Source organism: Polistes canadensis, unplaced genomic scaffold (assembly GCF_001313835.1).
Source record: "Polistes canadensis isolate GaletaPanama2010 unplaced genomic scaffold, ASM131383v1 scaffold_283, whole genome shotgun sequence".
NCBI lineage: Eukaryota > Metazoa > Arthropoda > Insecta > Hymenoptera > Vespidae > Polistes > Polistes canadensis.
The window spans coordinates 1-18,477 of NW_014569830.1; the positions used below are offsets into that span (position 1 = coordinate 1).

Below are 18,477 nucleotides of genomic sequence, written 5' to 3' on the forward strand. Positions count from 1 at the left end.
TGCTCGTTGTCGTGGATTGCTTCAGCAAGTGGGTAGAGGCATTTCCTCTGAGGAACTTCAGRGCGAAGACGGTTGCAGAGACATTCGTAGAGGAGATCGTCTCACGTTATGGAGTTCCGTTAGAGCTTCATACGGACCAAGGCACGAACTTTRAGTCTCGGCTGATGAAAGAGGTTGCGGAACGACTTGGGATCCGCAAGACGAGAACTACAGCGCTACATCCACAATCGGATGGACAGGTGGAGCGGCAGCACAGGACGATTTTGAGCCGTCCCTGGAAAAAGGACGTGAAGGCCGTTTCCAGGCGACGGGTTGTTGATCGGGGAGATCTTGACAGGAGCTCGAAAGGAACGGACGTGATATTACGGAAAATTGTAGAAAAACCCTAAACAGTTATTAGAGTTCCGTAAATAAAATTCCTTGTTAATCTTTTGTAATCTGAGTTTGAGCGGGAGTGTTACTTCTCCGGGAAGCATTAATATATATATATAATACAAATTTTATTACATTTAATTTTCAACATTACTGTTTACGGCTTTGAATTTCACTAGACGAGTTAACATCGAAGTAATGTATGGAACTTCTTTTTTTTGAATGCTTTTAATATTATCATTAGTATTAATTTCATATTTTTGTTGAACACAACGACAGACCGAAGTAAGTAGAGTTAACAAATCATATTGTGTTCCAAATTGGTTTAATATCTCGCACAATGCTTCTATAAACCATGATCCACTTTCCGATCTTGACCACGAATAATGACCTATTTAGAAATTATTTTAAATAAATAAATAAATAAATAAAAATATTATAAAATAAAGGAAAGTGAAGCATTGTAATTATTTGGAATATTTAAAACATATGATTAGAATTATAGCTTATACCTGAAATTGTTGAATAAGCGATCAAAAAGTCAGCATGATTTGGTAAACGGAATACTTCTTTAGATGACTCAGAGGTGCTATCGGGTACTGTGAATATTTGTCTTCTTCGCAGGTGTTGTGTAGTTGACTTGGATACCTTCCTTTCTTGACAGGCTTGTATAAAAAATAATTTTGGCTTACCGGTAAGAGTAAGGGCTTTTTCTTCAACATTTTTGTCTGATATAAAATGTAACCAAATGGAATTGGCTTTGTATTTTTTATCATGAGCATAAAGTATTCCTAAATCTCCATAGCTCAATATGCAAACTATTAAGCAACTATGATCAGTGTGATCTTGCTTAGCAACTATAGTAAAAATATATACATTTTTATCGATTAAAAATTATTATATGTCCTTATATTATGTTAAATTTCATCTTTGTTTTAATTTTCTCTTATTACCTTCTTGTATAGTTTCTTCTATTTTGTTGTAGGTAAAATCTTTATATTCTTGAACTTCAAATCCCAATGATTGTAATGTCCTCTTTATATTTGTACTGTCTCTATCAGTTCCGGTTCGTCGTTCAAGATCTCCGAAGCAGAAAGTTTCATGATTAAATATAATTGCTAGGCCATGTTTTTCCATATTGTAATGCACAGCATATTGTTTTGTGGGTGATTTTACCGAAGGTGAAGTAGTAGATTTAATTTCGTTGGCTTCAGTTGAGCTGCAAAGATGATATATAATATTCTCTTACATTTTTAATAAATTCATTTCATTTTAATATAAAATAGTACGATTTAAGAGTTTTCCTTTTTAACGTTTTAAATTGAACAATGCGTAACATAAAATTAATACTTTTTTAAAAGATACATATTAATATTGGGTCGTCAAGTATGAAATTTGTAAAAAAACAAAACTGATAATACGATGCACTACAAATTTCATACTCGTCCACCGAATACTTTAGACCAAGGGTTCTCCAATTTTTTTAATTGGCGACTCCCTTTATCCAAACAAATATTTTTACAATTTTCTCTTTCATTGTTATAAATTTATTGACATATCATATACGTGTAATATTGTTAAATATTGGTTTTAAATTAATTGTCGATAGTAGCGCGTTCGGGAATTTTCTGATTTCTGTTTAAGTTTTTCCAATCCTATATATAGGATTGCGAAAGTCACCCATTGAAAAGTCCTGACTTTAAATAAAAAATATAAAAATAATCAACGGTACCTTGAATCTTTAGACGAATCGGGAACATCTCTCGATAATTCTTTTTCATCAACATTTTCTTTGGAAGACATTTTTTTAATCAATCTAATTGTTAATAACTAGGTGAACTATTAGCAATAACGATGTACAACTGACTATTACTGATTCAAAGGCGCGCGTCTTTTAACGTTTACCTGACGATCAATAAGACGATTCGAGCTACAGGTTTATTTATCTATTAATACTAATAATGACAACAATAATGATAATAAAGTTTATGATTCATTGTTAACGTCAAAGACTTTGAGTTACAGTTTTCATTTATCCTAGTTTCTTTCTCTTTTTTCATCTGGCACGATATAAAATCAGAAATATAACTTAAAAATTCTAAGTGTAATTATTTGATTATAATCTTTTCTAACGAACGAACGAATGATAAGATTAGTTTCATTCTAAGATTGTATCATTCCTTATCCCTTTTCATTTAATTTCAATTATCACTTGAAGAAAGCTATATCATATCTTGATAAACTTTCCTTTACTTTTGTGCGCATGCGTGATATTACTACAGACTTGATTAGTGTCTATAAAAAAAACTTTAAAAATTTAAAAAAAAAGATAAAAACTTATTAATCACAAGACAATTATTAATTTTATTTCGTTGCTATATTACACATCAAATTTTATTTATTACATCAATTTTTGTAGAAAAAATAATTAATTAATTATTACATTAGCAATATATATTATTATAATGTATTAACATATTATATTGTATAATAAGCGCGCTCATGTACGTGTGTACATTCTTTATATATATGTAATCTTTTAAATATTTAATTCTTTAAAAATTTATAATACAAATAATGTCATATTATAAGTAAAATTACTTAGAAACTAATATCTCTGTATTATTAACAAGTAAAGTAAATAGTTTTTTTATCGATATATGTAATAATATAATTAGATGGTTTCGATAATTTATCGGTATATACACTTTAGTCAAATGGATAATGAAATAATTAACAGCGAATAATATTTTACATAAGTTAATAACAATACTTATATGATATAAACTAGAAAAAATATAAATGATATATATATATATATATATATTGAATATATTGAATTAAACAAATATACAACAAAAATTCGGCCTTTCACTATATCGACACCCTCGAATAGAGTATTTTTTTCCTCTAATATTTTTTTCTATCGCACGAAATAAACGAGATATTTTAGATGGTCGAGTTAGACGAAAGACCCTGTATATAATATATAATAATATATAATATAGTCGTGTTATATTTCATTTCTTTTGTATCAGTTTGAGGAACTTTAAAAATACTTTTCCATACCTTTGACAATTCTTTCTGGAGTGAATAGCACATAGTGTCCCAAAGAAGTCACCTATTCAGATACTAATCGTATCCATCGTTCTTTAACTTTAACGATTCAATAAGAAATAGTTTCTTCTATAAGGCGAGGCCATTGATCGAATATATTCAATATATATATACACTTACATATTAAAAATATCGTTGAATATAACAAGAGAGCATATTTAATATTCATGTAGGTCCATGAACTGATGTCAAAAATTCATCTATATCCATATTATTTAGTAGCACTCGTGGATCATATAAACGTTTCTTCTCAATCTATAATCAAACAATTACTTTTTGTAGATAATTTCGAAATAAGTAGATATACAAAATAATTAATAGCTGTTGCTAACCTTTGAGTCTTCGCTAGATTCGGATATTTTCCTTTTATGATTTTTTGTGATTAAATTGTCTGAAATCATATTTTATTACTTAATTCATAAAAACCAAAAATAAAATAAAATAAATTCATACTACAATCGTATTAAATTTTATTTATAAACAATGTAAAAATATTTTATTACCTTTATTCATTTTATCTTTTTCAGATTGTACTTTTACTTTTATTAATAAATTATCTTTGTCATTTACCGATTTTATTTTATCTGTTGTTTTCTTGAATTTCGATACTAAAGGCTTATCTACAGGTGAAGACGTGGCTAATGGTTTCGTGGAATCATTCTTTAAGATAAAATTACCGTTTTTAAAATGAATGTTACTCGGTTCAATATTTTTAACAGGGAGTTTTTTGTTGATAGATTTTTTCCTAGATATTGGATTCATATTGTATATTTCTTGATAATCAGTAGCTGTCAAAGTTTGTGTGACTATTTCTTTGTAATTATCATTGCTCAGTTGAACTTTTACATGTTGCTTTAATTCGCTGCTACCATATCTTCTTCTTCTTTTTTTAGTTGATATACTGTCGTCATAAATAAAGTGATATACTACAGAACCAGGTCCAGTTATATTTAAATTAATTTCTTCCTCGAATTGATTGTTGTCACTTTTTTCTTTACTATTATCGGTTTTGCTTGCTGGTACTAATTGTAAACATTCAAGAACACAAGGTAATTCCTCCTTTGGATCTTGCGATTGAATAGTTTTTACAGTTTTCTTCTCTTCGTTATCATTCGAAATCTGTTTATCTTTCTTTTGAACTTCTGAATCTTTTGAGAAATTTCTACCTTCCGATATTTTACATTTTTGTTCATTTTCTTCGTCGCTAAACAAATCTCGTTTTACTTGATTTATTTTAGTCTTTAATATATCTTTTACCTTTTCATCATGCTTTTTTAAAATTATTTCATTATCTTTCCTATTAAACTTATTTTTTACATCAGTATCTTGTACAGTTTTTCTATCTTTGTTACTATTAGATAGATATTCTTTCGACGATTCTTGTTCACTTATTTTTTTATCATTAATCCGATCGCTTTCAACAACATCATTTTGAGATGTATTACAAGCAGCACTATATTCTCCTAAATTACTTTTTGACTCATCTATTTTTCCTTGCGTTGAGATTAACGTATTAACCGAAGAATTTGCTTCCATTAAAACATTTTTTGTATTATTTTGAATATCATTATTATATTTATTTAATGTAGAATACGATTTTTTGTTATTTTCTTCTTTTTTTATATCTTGAATATTAGTAACATTACTACTTCCGGAAACTTGATTATCAGTATTTTCTCTATTATTGGTATTCTTATCCAAATTCTTTTCACATTGTTTTCTATTCGTATTTATTCTACTTTTTGTCTTTAATTGATTATTTTTATTTACACAATGAAGTTTTTTCTTTACTGAGAATATATTCTTTTTAGATCTATTTTTCGCGAAAATTGTATTAGATTTAGGAATTTGCTTAAGCTTTATTATCATACGTTGACGTTTTTGTTCCAATTGTCTTGCGCGTTCATCTGTACGTAATATATATTGTTTAGTGATTTCATAATTGGAAAATTCTGCTAATGGCTCAAATTTTGACTTGTCAAACGATATATTTTGTATATCGATTATTTGTGTTTGTTGTCTGATTTTATTCGTATTCGAGGCTTCTGATTTCGAAGAATTTGCTTTTACTAATTTTTCATTTTCTGAGGTAATAAATGCAATTTTTGATGATAAATTTGTTACATTGCTTATGCCAATTTTGGTACTGCTAGGCGTGACAGATATATCTTCTTCCGCTAACAAATTTTCATCCTTAGCAGGAGTTTCTTTTAAAATAGATTCATATTTCTCTTCGCTTTTATTTATCGACATTAGCTTAGCTGGAGAAGATTCGGATTTGATTCTAATATTATTCATGGTTGCTTTATCAATTTCAATAAAATTAGTTGACATATTTGATACACTTAATATCACTTTATCTTTGGTCAAATCATTCTTCAAGTTTATAGGTATATTTTGCATAGAATTGTTAGTAGATGGATTTATTTTTGATATAGAATCGTTACTCGTATCTGTGTATATTACGTTAGGAGATTTCTTATACTTTTTGTTACACGACGGTGGTTTAGAAGTATCATAAGTAGTATTAGTATTAGTATTAGTAGAAGAAGAAGAGGAAGAAGAAGAAGATGAAGATGAAGATGAAGAAGAAGAAGACGAAGAAGAATCACTATTATCAATTAAATTTTCATGAATATTAGAAGATTTTTTATCGTTCAGTGTAACATCATTAATATTTCCATCATTGTGCACAGAAGTTGGATTTAAAATAGCAGTTGTAGTATCTTTAGTGTTAGAAGATATTTTAAATTCTTTGACAGCTTCATTCTTTGGCAAATTTTCTTTGATTACTTCAAATTGTGTTATTTCAAGTTTGGTTGAAATAGACGTATTACTATAACCACTATCTGTATTTATTGTGCATTGAGCAGAGCACAACTTGGGATTAGAAACTGGTGTAGCTAAATGTTTCGTCGTTCCACTGCTATCCAATTTCATATCAACTTTAATCATTTTTCCAGAATCACAGGAATTTACATGTTCTGTACTTGGTTTGTAATAAGATGATATACACCCGTTGTATATTCCTTTTTTCATAACATCGTGAGTATTTTCTTCGCAATGTTTTGGAGTCAATGTGATACAAGGAGTGGGTGGAAACTCTGGTGTCTTTATTAAGCTACGAATCTTAGTCGAATCATCGTGAATTTTAGGAAATGATGAAATAAGATTGCTATTAGGACTAATTAAACGAGGCGTAGATGGTATTCCAGAAGAATTTTCACATTTTCTTGGGGTTTCCAAATCTATTATATCAGTTATTGGTAAAATTTTTCTAGCGCATTCCACTGTAACTTTCAAAGGTTCAGTTACTGGAAGAATTTCTGCGGTAGGCGATATATTATTTGTAATATTTGTTTCTTTTCCCGACATTTTTAAATTTGTTTTTAATGTTTTTAATTGTACATATTTTTTTACTACCTTTTTCTCAGTCGTTTCTTTATTGTTTGTATTTCTTATAGTTCTATTTTCTATTACAGAAGGTACAGGACAAGTGGATTTAGATGTGCATGTATCCGAGCTTATTTTTGACTTTTCTAAAATACAAGTATTACCTACCACACTTGTTGTTTCTTTGTTTGTACTATTCAACAAATTTGAAAAAGCATTATTTTGAGAAAGCGATACATTGTTTGTTTCTAACGTTAGATCTGATTTTTTTTTTTTAGCATCTTTCATGCTTGCCATTGATTCTTCTTTTTCATTGACATATTGTTTTTTTACATCAATAGCAGATTTAGAAATGTTAGAAGTTTTACGTATGATGTTACGTTTAGAAGTTTTACATTCGATATTATTTTTATTTTCAATAGCTTTCTTCTTCTTTTTTTTACTTATTGTCGATTTAGTTAATTTTTCATCATTCATTTGTAAACCCCGGCGTAAATCTGCATCCCAACACTTAGTTACAACTTTACCTTCTTCCGAATTATTTATCGGTGTAGGAGAAGTTGTATCATTGCTTTTAGACGGGGATAGATCATCAATGATTACTCCTACGCCATTATATTTTTCCCAACCTCCCATTAATTTTGGAGCAGGACTTCTAGTTGCTATAGGTATTTCAATAGATTTTATAGCAGTTAATGCATTTTGAAACGTTGGTACTGTTACAGATGAATTAGCTAATGGTGGGGATTTAAAGAGAGAAGTTCTACGAACTGATTTCATGGATCTTAATAATTTTGGAGTACATTTGGTATTATCATTATCTTGAGATTTAGAAGCAGAATGTATTAACTTAGTCGGAGTATTAAAATCAAGTGCTCTTATATGGCTCCTCCTTCGAGGAGTAGATAAACTAAGTCTATGCGATTTTGTTCTATGCTTTAATAAGGACCTTGGTGTCTGTTTAGTAATAATATCATTTTCCGTTTTTTTAGATGTCATTATATTCTGTTCATTACTTTCGTTTGTCGTAGATTGCGTTATCGTTTTAAAATTTTCCATAAGCAATATCTGATCGATATCTGACAAATTGTGACTTTGATTAGACTTGTTAGAATTAAACTTCAAAAAAGGAGATAGTTCTATTCCTGACAAAGTCACGTTTTCTTCTAAGTTAATTATAGGCATTGCTGTATTATTTAAAGATGTTTTTATACTATTTTCTGTACTATAAAGTGTTATCGATTCCATACTCACTAATTTGTTTGTTTCTATTGGATCTAGAAAAATACGATTACATGTATTTTGTTGTATAGATTTATCAATGTTTTGTATAGTATTTTCTTTGCTATTAGCAATGCTTTCTACTGCCGGTAATTGTACCTTACTATTTGAATAGTTAATCGTATTTTCTTGTATTTTTGGCATCGTCGCTGGCAATACATATTTCTGCGGTACATTGACAGCTTTAACATATAATTTCTCTACCGATTCTTTAGTTTTGTTAGAACTTTTAGGCAAGATTGGAATAAAATGCGAAGTTGAATTAGATTCAATAGGATTAACATTTTCAATCGAGTAAGATTGATTTTGAGCTTTACTATTAGGTATTTCTTCTTTCGAACATAATACCAGTGTCGGCATAGTCATAACATCTTGTTCCGAAATTAAATTGTCAGTATTAATTTCAGCTTCCCGTTTTACTTTTGAAGGTCGTGGTCGCTTGACCACCGATCTTTTTGTTTTAGGTTCCGTTTCTTTATTCGCAGTAATATTATCAACTTTTTGATTTTCTATTGGCGCAGAATATTTTTCGGACAAGTCGGTAGTATTACTTGTACTAGGTATAGATATTTGAGATTTTTTTTCTGTCACAGAGGACTCTTTGTTATCATTTGTAATATTAGTCGTTTTATCATTTTCTGGTTTAATGTTTGTTATGTTAGCATTTATGATACTTAAAATAGCAGCAGCATTCTGATCTTCTAGAACATTTTGTTCCTTTTGTTTATAAATCTCATCTTCCATTCTAGCTGTTTGTTGTCTAGAAGAACTGCGGAGTCTTTGTTTTAAAGGTATTTCCGTTGAACTTATTTTGTTGGACGATTTAACTCCAACGACTGTGCGTTCCGGCAAAATAATAACATTATCAATTTCCAATCGTTTTTCTTCTGTTCTGTTAATTGAAATCATATTATATTATAATTCACAATATAAAATATACTTGCATATAGAAGAAGAAAATATTAGAGTATTTACTTATACCTTTTGGTAGGAGTCGATTTAACGTCGATGTCCTCGTCAGGACTTGTATCTGTTTCTATGTTTTTTCCAATAATTTCATCGAGAAATTGTTCAAATACTGGATCAGATTCTGTTGCCTCCACTATTGATTTAATAGCATTATTTAATTCAGTTACAACCGAGGTATTCAATTCACAGCCAATAGATTCATTAAAAATATCTTTAACATCCTTCATGGATACATCAGTTGGAAGAATTGCTTTATTTATATTTTCAGCTATACGTTCTTGTAATTCTGTTCGGTTTAATAATTCCTTTGTCAACAACTGGAGAAAGAGAGATAGAGAAGGAAAATCAAAGAAGAATTATTTTCCAAATATACAAATTTAATACAATATAAAAAAAATATACTTACACTAAGATTTTGAACAGGCTCGTCGTTAATTTCCGATTCATAATCAAATAATTCGCAAGGAGTAGTTTGAACTTCCGTATTAGAAAAAGATAACAATTCTTCCGTATTTGTTCCCGTAGTACATTTTTCACTTAGATCAGTATTTTTTGCGTCGTCAATTTTTCTACATTTATCGTCATTAATCACGTTTGAATTAAAATTTTGAATATCAATATTATCGCCTAAAATATATATTTATATATATACATATACATATATNNNCTCTTTCAACAAGTACGAACGTCGGTAATGTAAAACGACATGTTCCGTGTCATCGTTCTCTTATTGCGATATTATTTCGAATATAATTATTTAAAGAAAAAAAAAAAGAAATAATTACGATTTGAACACGAATTACTCGAAGTTTTTGATTAATGGATGAAACTTGTAACAATCCAAATTTCTTTTTAGCTCATGAATATTTTGTAATTAGGAGGTTGCATGTTCGCAGTAGCATTGCATGAGGTAGCATTTTAAACCTTGCCGTAAGTAATTAAGTGAAACGAAAAAGAAAGAAAGAAAGAAAGAAAAAAAGGGAAAAAGAATGTTTTATATTAGTACGTTCTCTAGTGGTGGGGAAAAAAAAAGAATAATATTAATTTGAAGTAAGAAGAAGAGAATAAAAGAACAAAACGTCGAATTCCAAAAACGAAAAAAAAGCAAAGCGATTAATAAAAACAACCCGTTGATTTTCATTAAGAAGCCTTATAAACAATTTCCTAAAAAAAGCTTTGATCCGTGAAAAGAGACAACGACGACGAGGGGGGAAACCTATTTTGTTTCTCGAAACGTGTGCCTTCTTCTTCCGGAGGATTCTCATACCGCGAAAGGAAGTTTCTAAGCTGGTACACGTACAGGAAGAAGAAAACTCGATCCCCAGGTGACTAAGAGACTCATTTGCGTAGCTTTTAATGCTTATAAATCTCTTAGTACCTTTCTCGTACGTTTCAAAATCATCTTTCCCTTCGTTCGGTAACAACAACAACAACAACAACAACAACAAAAACAAATTTCATTCGTAATCATTGCCATTTAAGGTTTTTCCTTGTTCTTTATCGAAATGTTTGTTAATTTATTTTTATATTAAACGTAACGTACAGTGATAAGTTTGAAATTTCGTTCCCGTACGAACACCCATCCTCGTCGTATGCATCACCATAGAGGTAGAGGTATCATTGATACTGTTGTGTAGTACCCGGAAAAGGGGGCTCCAATTTCTATCGCTTGGAATTTCGTCACGCGTAATTCTATCCGCGTGTACCGGCAATTGCCGTGTAATGCGCATAATATTGTTGGCCAGGAGCAACTTCACTACATACGAGTGTACGTGCGTTCTCTCGGATTATTGGACGCTTGCATTATCACTGAATTTCTCTATCGGATATATACATATATACATATATATATATATATATATATATATACATATATACATTATTTTGAAAGAACATCGTTAACGAATACATAAACATTTATAATGATATATTTACCTGTATCCACTGTTGCAACTTTATCTCTACTATCCGTCGTATGATAGCTTTCCGTAAAACTACTTTTCCTAGAACTACATTGATTTAATTGCCTTGTCGCACTATTAATGTCATTTTGTACATCGTTACATTTTTCCATATGTCCAGGTAAACTTTCAAGAGCTGTTGCTTCACAACCCATCGCTATTGTCATATTATTATAAAAAAAAAAAAATATTTATTGTCAAATATGCAATTAAAATATTGAAATAATTGTGCTAATAGATATATATTCATTTCTTAGATTTACCATTGCTATATCGTTTTTATATTGTTATAAATGAAATATTTATTACTAAATATGCAATTAAAATATCCTGATAATTGTGCTAATAGATATATTCGTAGTATAAAATTACCATAATTGAATGGCAAGTCTGATTCTAGGCCTATTAGACTTGGCGAATTAGAGTATTTATTAGTGTTAACTTTTTGTCGCTCTTTGTCGTTATGATGTTTTTTTTTTCTACTACCTGATATTATTGGAGATCCACCTAATGTTTGCTGGTTCGGCTGGAATTTAATGAAATTTAATTTTTTCATTTTCTCTTTTATATAAACATTTAAGTCTTAGAGTATAATAATTATTAGTTCAATGTATTATTTGTTTCTTTTTAAAGAGATATATTACTGTAGATAAAAAAGATTGTTTTACCTGCGTAGGCACATTGATATTTACAACAAAGCGTTTTCCTGCTTGTGTTTCTTCTACTAAAAATTTTAATTGTTCCAACAGATTGCCGCATTGTTTTACGTGTTCATTATCTGTGATTTTGTTTAAACGTTCCTGTACTAAAAATATAATCATATTAAATGCAAATGAAACTGTTGATAAATTAAATTCTTAGGGTATCTAATTCACACGTATAAATATACATAATTATTTTAACTTACTCATAATGCTCATTGCTGAATATTTTTCGAAAATATCTACTAATGATAATCCATTGATACGAGTATTAAAACGCCTTCCTTTTGATAGTACATTACGACATTCTTGAAGATGCGGAGATGTTTCTAAGAATACTCTTGCAGCTTCATTGCAATCATGATCTTCCAAATATCCTGATTAGACAAGAAATAATAAAAATATAAATCAACTCTAATGTCATATATTTCTTATATTGAATAATTAAAAAAACAAAAAGAAATGAACAATCTTCACGTGAATATATCTACACGTATAAATTATTACCAAATATTACACTTCTATTAGCAACGATACTGTTAATAGTATTAATTATATTTATTTTTAACAAACAAAAAGGTTAACAGTAAGGTTAACAAGAATGTACATTATAATAATGCACAAGTATTATTTACCAAACACTAATCGAGCTATTTCCGAAGGCAACAAAGCTTCCATGATAATAAATATAGAATGTTTATCAATTAAACGAGCACAATTAAATAATTAAAACATATCTTGAAGAAACAACTTTGAATTCACTTGAACAACAAATTGCATCGTTTGCATCGTTTGCATCCACGGCGTCTTTTATATTTTTTTTTTCGAAGAGAGCTAAAACGGTTTTCTTCTTTCTTTTTTTTTCTAGTTTTTTTTTCATAACCATAAACTGCAAATTCAATAAATGAGCGTCTATTAATTTAACAAAATTCACTTTAAAATAATACTTGTTTAACGAAGCTTTTATTTGATTTAAATTGAATCTAAGCATAGAGAGAGAGAGAGAGAGAGAGAGAGAGAGAGAGCTTTACATTTTTATTAATAAACAAATACAAATAAAAACCGATAAATGTTATTTTACGAATCTTACTTAAATAACGTTCGATTAAATACAAATTACGATCGATCAATTGTTTAGATCATTATTTTACATTTTTAGTTGCTAATAATCGATCATCGTTGAAAACAAAAACGATAAATATATAGGTATGTTTGCGAGTATAATAAATAAACATCGCGTAAGTTCTTTATCGATATTATAACCTATCGAAATCGTTGAAGAACCACTGTTTGAAGTGTTCAATCGAATTGAAGTTAGCGACAGAGCTTTTCAATGTCCAAGAAAAATTTCTAACCTCATTTGGAAGTTTTATTTATGTATTCAAAGTTTCTGTTATTATTGTTCTTTGTCAAAATATATAGTTAAAGTAATATAACTCTATAAATTATATAAATTTATTATTTGTAACTAATATTGTGCCACAGTACGTAATTAAAATAATTTTATATAATTTTGTTATATACACATTCATATACATGTATATATCGTTCTGGTACGCAAACAGAATTATACGTTTAATGTTTCAATTGTTATTAATATTAATCGTTTTATGTTTATTGATGGATTGCTTGTTTATATTTGAAAATTGTTTATTTTACAGAATAATAAAATATGGGTAATTGGCAATTAGAAATTTTTAAAATGACATTATATATGGCCTTTCCTGTAACAATGTTTCATTATTTTAATCAACCAGAAAATTATGAGCTATGGGTTAATAAGGTAAGGGAAGAATTTTATCCTAAAGAGAATAGAGAACAACGCAGACTAATAGAAGAAAGTATAAGAAAACATAATCGAAAGATAGAAGAAGAACAATTGAAACTTATGGAACAAACTATTGAAAAGAATAATTTATGAATTTAGAAATACTATGCATTATGTAGATATATATATTTTTCGTTCTTTTTTATTATTATGAACTGTGTATATTATGCGTATATACTTTGTGATGGATGATTGTTTATTAAATATCTCTATTAAAAATGATCATAAATATTGTTTCAAACTTCGATAATAAATCAATGCATCCATTTTAGTTGTCTAATTGTGACATTTGTCTTTAAATAAGGGAGATTTTTATTATCATTCATATAAAAGTTCATTATTTCATCAAACTGTTATGGATTTGTGATATTTCCATTAAATATTAGATGTGTAGTACATGTAACCAATCACGTTCAAGAATCGTCAGCGAAGATATTCGTTCACTAGTAAAATTTGTTCACTAAATAAAATCCCTATGATTATTGATATTTGTATTAGAAAAATAATATTGTTAACTTTAATTATTATATATATTTTTAAATTGTTGTTTTTTTTTTTTTTTTGTATTAAATATATCGGACGCTATTTTGTCTTCTTCAAAAAATAAAATTAATAGATAATATAATTCTATGAAAATTCAACTTAATGTAGGAGAAAAGTTCTAGTAAGTTTAGGAACTCAATTGGAAATTGTCATTCATTATTTCTCTGTAGATTACCTTATTAGTGATAAACTTAATTAATTAGAATGTCATATTCAATACAATGGAACAGTAATAATATAAACAAAATGATTTAACGTTGATATTATCATCTTACTTATTCTCAGTAATAAATGTTAATTAGTCGTCATGTGGAAGTGCCATAAATGCGGTAAACCTGTTTATTTTGGTAAGATCTTTTATTTTATCTTTCTTATACACTAATCTGAATTTGATAATTGCCGCTATATCTATATCAACATCATTTAAATATAAATTTTTACGAAGTAGATCATTTAAAAACAAAAAACATACAATGCATAATATTAATTTATCCTATAATGAAAAAAATTGACAATGTCTTATTATACATCTTACTGTATAAAATTTAATCATCGTTATGTTCATTTATTATTAAAAAAATGTGTATATGTGAAGAAAAACTTGTAAAAGAAATATTTTGATCTAAACTTTTATTCACATTGACTTCATTACATACAGCGGAACGTAAGCAATCTTTAGGATACGATTGGCATCCTGAGTGTTTAAGATGTGAAGAATGTGGAAAGCGTTTGAATCCTGGGCAACATGCTGAGGTAAAAGATTAAGATTTTGTTAAAAGTTAATGAACTATCTGATAAGAATAATCTACATTGATATTTGTGATATTTTAGCACAAAGGAGTACCATACTGCCATGTTCCATGTTATGGTGCTCTTTTCGGGCCTCAATTATTTGGTCATGGTACAAGAGTTGAATCGCATACAAGTTTTGGAAAGAAAGAAGTTCGTCCATCGTTACCGAGGTACTTATTTATTTATCAGATACTTTTTTATTTCTTCTTTTTTTGTTTTTTTTTTGTTTTACAGTTATTCTATAAGTGTAAAAAATTGTAATAAAATTAAATGTGTATATATATATATATATATAAAAAAAAATAAATGTGTTGATGTGTAGATCGCATTTCGAATCAAAGTTGAAATATTTTAATCAGTATTACGAAGGTAAAAGTAAAGGACTCAAAAGTCGCGAAGTAAGTTTGTCAAATTATTTGAAAGTACAATAAATTTTATGTTCGTTAGTATATATTTATTAATTTGTTTGAAAATAGGTCAATGGAAGATTGGTATTCGAAGGTGCCTTGAGAATATATTGGGGAGTCAGAGGCGTTATTCATCTTAAAGAAGACGATGATCAGCGTACTGTTGTTACTGTGCGTAACAGAAATTCTTGTAGACATAGTGTTACCGAGGTTTGTTAGTAATATCAGTTTGGTATGATATATAATTTTTATTATATTTCAAATCGTATTCTAATAATTAATGTAAGCAGGATTTGGAGAACGAAGATGAAACTGATGTCTCATTGAAGAGTACGTCGGAATACGATACAGAAAGTAATACAAAGTCGGTTTCACAGTCTCCTGATCACTTAAAAAGTTTGACTTTGCCTATGAATTTAAATGTTAAGACTATGGAATGGGATGAGCTGGACGAATTACTCCAGGTTTGAAAAAAATATTTAATTGCATTTATATATATTATATAAATTAGGCTTGTTTAATGTATTAATTATTTTAGGTCGAACGTAAGGTAGATGAGAGTAATAAATTGTATTCAACAATGCCTGAAAATCTTCCTTCCATAAGTTCTAATACTGAAACACCAGTTCATTCTTCCGAATCAAGTTTGGATAAAACAGATTCTCGTGATAATTCTGAAATGAATAGTCCTAACCATCATGTTAATAGGGGTAACGATAGTAGTATAAATAGTACACCGACGCATAGTATTGGTAGTTCTTCCAGCACCGATACTCCTATTTATCATGGAACACCAAGTCGGAACGGTACGCTTCGTAGGGTAGAATATTTTGATAATTTGGAGAAGAATGCTATTGGTAATAGGTCTATTAGTACTGACGATAGTTGGATAGAGAAAGGCTTAAATCGTTCAATGTCTGGACCAGATTGTCTTCAACGACATCGTACTGACAGTGATACAGATTCTGTTAACTCTTTACAATTTAGAGAAGACGATAACATGACAATGTCAACTGATAGTGGTTTAGAGGTACTAATTTTAAAAATTTTGTTTGTTCATTCTCTTACTAGTAAACATTTTATATAAATTTATTATTTCTCAGTTGGATGGCGTTGTTCTAAGACGTAAACAAGGATCCACTGCAATTAGACGTAGACCAGGTGGTAGACGTCAATCTCGTAGTCGATTAAGACGTCGTTGTTCTATAAATGGACATTTTTATAATCGCGAAACTAGTTTCTTTACACCACCGCATGGTTCTCAAATGTCGGTTTGGGTTACGAGTTTGGTAAACACTCAAGAAGTTATTAATCTTATGCTCGATAAATATAAAGTCGATGCTAAGTCAGATAACTTTGCATTGTTCGTAGTGCGCGATAATGGCGGTAAGTTTATATATATATATGTAATTCCTTTTATGTTTTCTTTATCTACTTGAATTATTAAATATACGTACAGAGCAAAGAAGGTTGAGAGATGACGAGTATCCATTGGAAGTAAGAGTATTATTAGGACCACACGAAAATGTAGCACGACTATTTTTGGTTGATAAACTTTCAACGCCTGAAATTAGTTCAGACGTTGCACAGTTCCTTAATCTTTCGTTAGCAGAATGTCATGGTATATTACAACGTTATCATTACGAGGAAGAAAGACAAATTGTACTTTTAAAAGAAAAGTTGGTAACTCCTAACGAATTTTGTATTAAATTTATATCGATAAATTATAATAAATTAAATAAAAATTTGTATTTATTTCAGATACAAAGAGATGCGAAAAAGAATAAAACAAAGAATGGAGGAATTGAAGGTCCGATTGTAGTTAGGTGATTAAAATCAACGGACACACACGATAAGCGGAACATTACTTTTCTATGCAAATTTTTATCTAGAGAAAACATTTTTTTCTTTTTTTTATATTATTTTTATCGTAGATGTTCGTTGCATTTATTTACAATTGGCATATATATACTGCCAATTAGTTAATCTGGTGCAATTAAACGACAGAGCCAAATCTCAATTAATGAATCAGTAATATGTACTGCATATGCTATTTCATATCAACTAGATTATCAACTAAGCTTTTATATGTCCATGTGTGTATGCGCAAGCGCGTGCGCGCGTCTACATGCACATTGTTATTATATAAGACACACACAAGTTTATAAACAATTAATATTTGTCTTTTTTGTAATCATTTATTAACGTTATTTACTATAGTGATAGAAATGCATTACATTATTACTGTAATTTTGTGGTCTCGTGGTTTATTTGAAAAATAAGCAGATAGTTAGATACATATAAATAGCACATAATAGCAGGTACATATATAAATATAAATATATATAAAAATATATATATATATATATGTAATTAAAATCTAGTGTGCGATATATTGATCAATTAATTAATCATGCTATGTGAATCTCAAAGATTTAATGAAGTTTATCGAAGTAAACACAAATTATGCGTGAAGAAAATAATGAGGATTGCTATTTACGGAAGAACATTCAATGGCTTTTAAAACATGTTTCCCATCTATGCAGACATCTAACTCATATCAATCTCTTGATATATTTGTGTTCGTGCTCCTTTTGTCGACACTTCTTACACTTATCTCCACATAAGCGTCTATATAAAACAAATAATTCTATCATAGGAATTTAGAAAAAGAATATAAATAAAGCTTTACTTTTTCCTGAAAGTAACAAAGTATATAGCATGAATGAAGTACGCTGTGTAGAATTTTGTGCACAAGTTATCAACGAGTTATCAAGAAAATAAAATAAATTGGTGCTTTGATATAAAAGAACTTTTATACATTTGATATATATAAAGCTCACAATGCTTATTAATTGTATAAATCATTCTTTTGTTTAATTTCATAGTATTTTATATAGCATTCCGAATTATTGAAAAGATAAAAAAATAATAAAAAATAAAAAATAAAAAATAAAAATAATACTATTAATAATAAGAATCTCTAATAAGCGTAACACATTTTTATAGAAAAACTATTAAAAATAAAAAAACGATTATATTAACTTAGAAGATAAGTGTTAATCCGAATAACATATTTAAAACTTAAATACTTCCAATTATAGTCCACTTTC

General features: G+C 28.7%; 4 protein-coding genes across 7 annotated transcripts; 2 read left to right on the plus strand and 2 right to left on the minus strand.

Annotated features, from left to right (window-relative positions):
- Positions 1-483: 483 nt before the first annotated feature.
- Positions 484-2,573, minus strand: LOC106791068 (caspase-1-like). Of its 2 annotated transcripts, none has more exons than XM_014756429.1 (4): positions 2,105-2,573; positions 1,326-1,591; positions 885-1,229; positions 484-763 (listed from the first exon to the last, which is right to left on the minus strand). In XM_014756429.1, the coding sequence occupies exons 1-4, from the start codon at positions 2,173-2,175 to the stop codon at positions 510-512; spliced, it is 936 nt and encodes a 311-aa protein (XP_014611915.1). In that variant the 5' UTR covers positions 2,176-2,573; the 3' UTR covers positions 484-509. The 2 variants fall into 2 exon arrangements, with proteins under 2 accessions (XP_014611915.1, XP_014611916.1); XM_014756430.1 differs by lacking the exon at positions 2,105-2,573 and adding an exon at positions 1,815-2,021.
- Positions 2,574-3,191: 618 nt separating this feature from the next.
- On the minus strand, positions 3,192-12,786 carry LOC106791066 (protein PF14_0175). Of its 3 annotated transcripts, XR_001382155.1 has the most exons (11): positions 12,430-12,786; positions 12,001-12,171; positions 11,762-11,898; positions 11,466-11,619; positions 11,068-11,250; positions 9,539-9,759; positions 9,145-9,449; positions 3,993-9,055; positions 3,822-3,880; positions 3,442-3,744; positions 3,192-3,348 (listed from the first exon to the last, which is right to left on the minus strand). XR_001382155.1 is itself a non-coding variant. In XM_014756426.1 (10 exons), the coding sequence occupies exons 1-10, from the start codon at positions 12,470-12,472 to the stop codon at positions 3,655-3,657; spliced, it is 6,426 nt and encodes a 2,141-aa protein (XP_014611912.1). In that variant the 5' UTR covers positions 12,473-12,786; the 3' UTR covers positions 3,366-3,654. The 3 variants fall into 3 exon arrangements, 2 of the variants coding, with proteins under 2 accessions (XP_014611912.1, XP_014611913.1); XM_014756426.1 differs by lacking the exon at positions 3,192-3,348 and having other exon boundaries at positions 3,366-3,744; XM_014756427.1 differs by lacking the exons at positions 3,192-3,348; positions 12,430-12,786 and having other exon boundaries at positions 3,366-3,744; positions 11,466-11,503; positions 11,580-11,619; positions 12,001-12,100.
- Positions 12,787-13,457: 671 nt separating this feature from the next.
- LOC106791064 (protein PET100 homolog, mitochondrial) lies at positions 13,458-13,898 on the plus strand. The gene has a single exon (XM_014756421.1). It carries the CDS (start codon positions 13,467-13,469, stop codon positions 13,713-13,715), a length of 249 nt encoding a protein of 82 aa, XP_014611907.1. The 5' UTR covers positions 13,458-13,466; the 3' UTR covers positions 13,716-13,898.
- Positions 13,899-14,286: 388 nt separating this feature from the next.
- On the plus strand, positions 14,287-17,614 carry LOC106791067. The gene is made up of 10 exons (XM_014756428.1): positions 14,287-14,512; positions 14,824-14,918; positions 14,997-15,127; positions 15,280-15,355; positions 15,434-15,574; positions 15,655-15,828; positions 15,903-16,394; positions 16,468-16,750; positions 16,824-17,043; positions 17,126-17,614. Exons 1-10 carry the CDS (start codon positions 14,473-14,475, stop codon positions 17,184-17,186), a joined length of 1,713 nt encoding a protein of 570 aa, XP_014611914.1. The 5' UTR covers positions 14,287-14,472; the 3' UTR covers positions 17,187-17,614.
- The last annotated feature ends 863 nt before the right edge of the window (positions 17,615-18,477 follow it).

Coding starts and splice junctions, on each gene's coding strand:
- LOC106791068 (XM_014756429.1), bottom strand. CDS start 2,175: ATGTCTTCCAAAGAAAATGTTGATGAAAAAGAATTATCGAGAGATGTT. Junction 1,230..1,325: donor AGAAGAAACTATACAAGAAG/GTAATAAGAGAA, acceptor TTTTTACTATAG/TTGCTAAGCAAGATCACACT. Junction 764..884: donor CGCTTATTCAACAATTTCAG/GTATAAGCTATA, acceptor ATTTCTAAATAG/GTCATTATTCGTGGTCAAGA.
- LOC106791067 (XM_014756428.1), top strand. CDS start 14,473: ATGTGGAAGTGCCATAAATGCGGTAAACCTGTTTATTTTG. Junction 14,919..14,996: donor ATCCTGGGCAACATGCTGAG/GTAAAAGATTAA, acceptor GTGATATTTTAG/CACAAAGGAGTACCATACTG. Junction 15,356..15,433: donor AAGGACTCAAAAGTCGCGAA/GTAAGTTTGTCA, acceptor GTTTGAAAATAG/GTCAATGGAAGATTGGTATT.
- LOC106791066 (XM_014756426.1), bottom strand. CDS start 12,472: ATGGAAGCTTTGTTGCCTTCGGAAATAGCTCGATTAGTGTTTG. Junction 12,172..12,429: donor AATAGCTCGATTAGTGTTTG/GTAAATAATACT, acceptor TTGTCTAATCAG/GATATTTGGAAGATCATGAT. Junction 3,745..3,821: donor AATCTAGCGAAGACTCAAAG/GTTAGCAACAGC, acceptor GTTTGATTATAG/ATTGAGAAGAAACGTTTATA.
- LOC106791064 (XM_014756421.1), top strand. CDS start 13,467: ATGGGTAATTGGCAATTAGAAATTTTTAAAATGACATTATATATGGCC.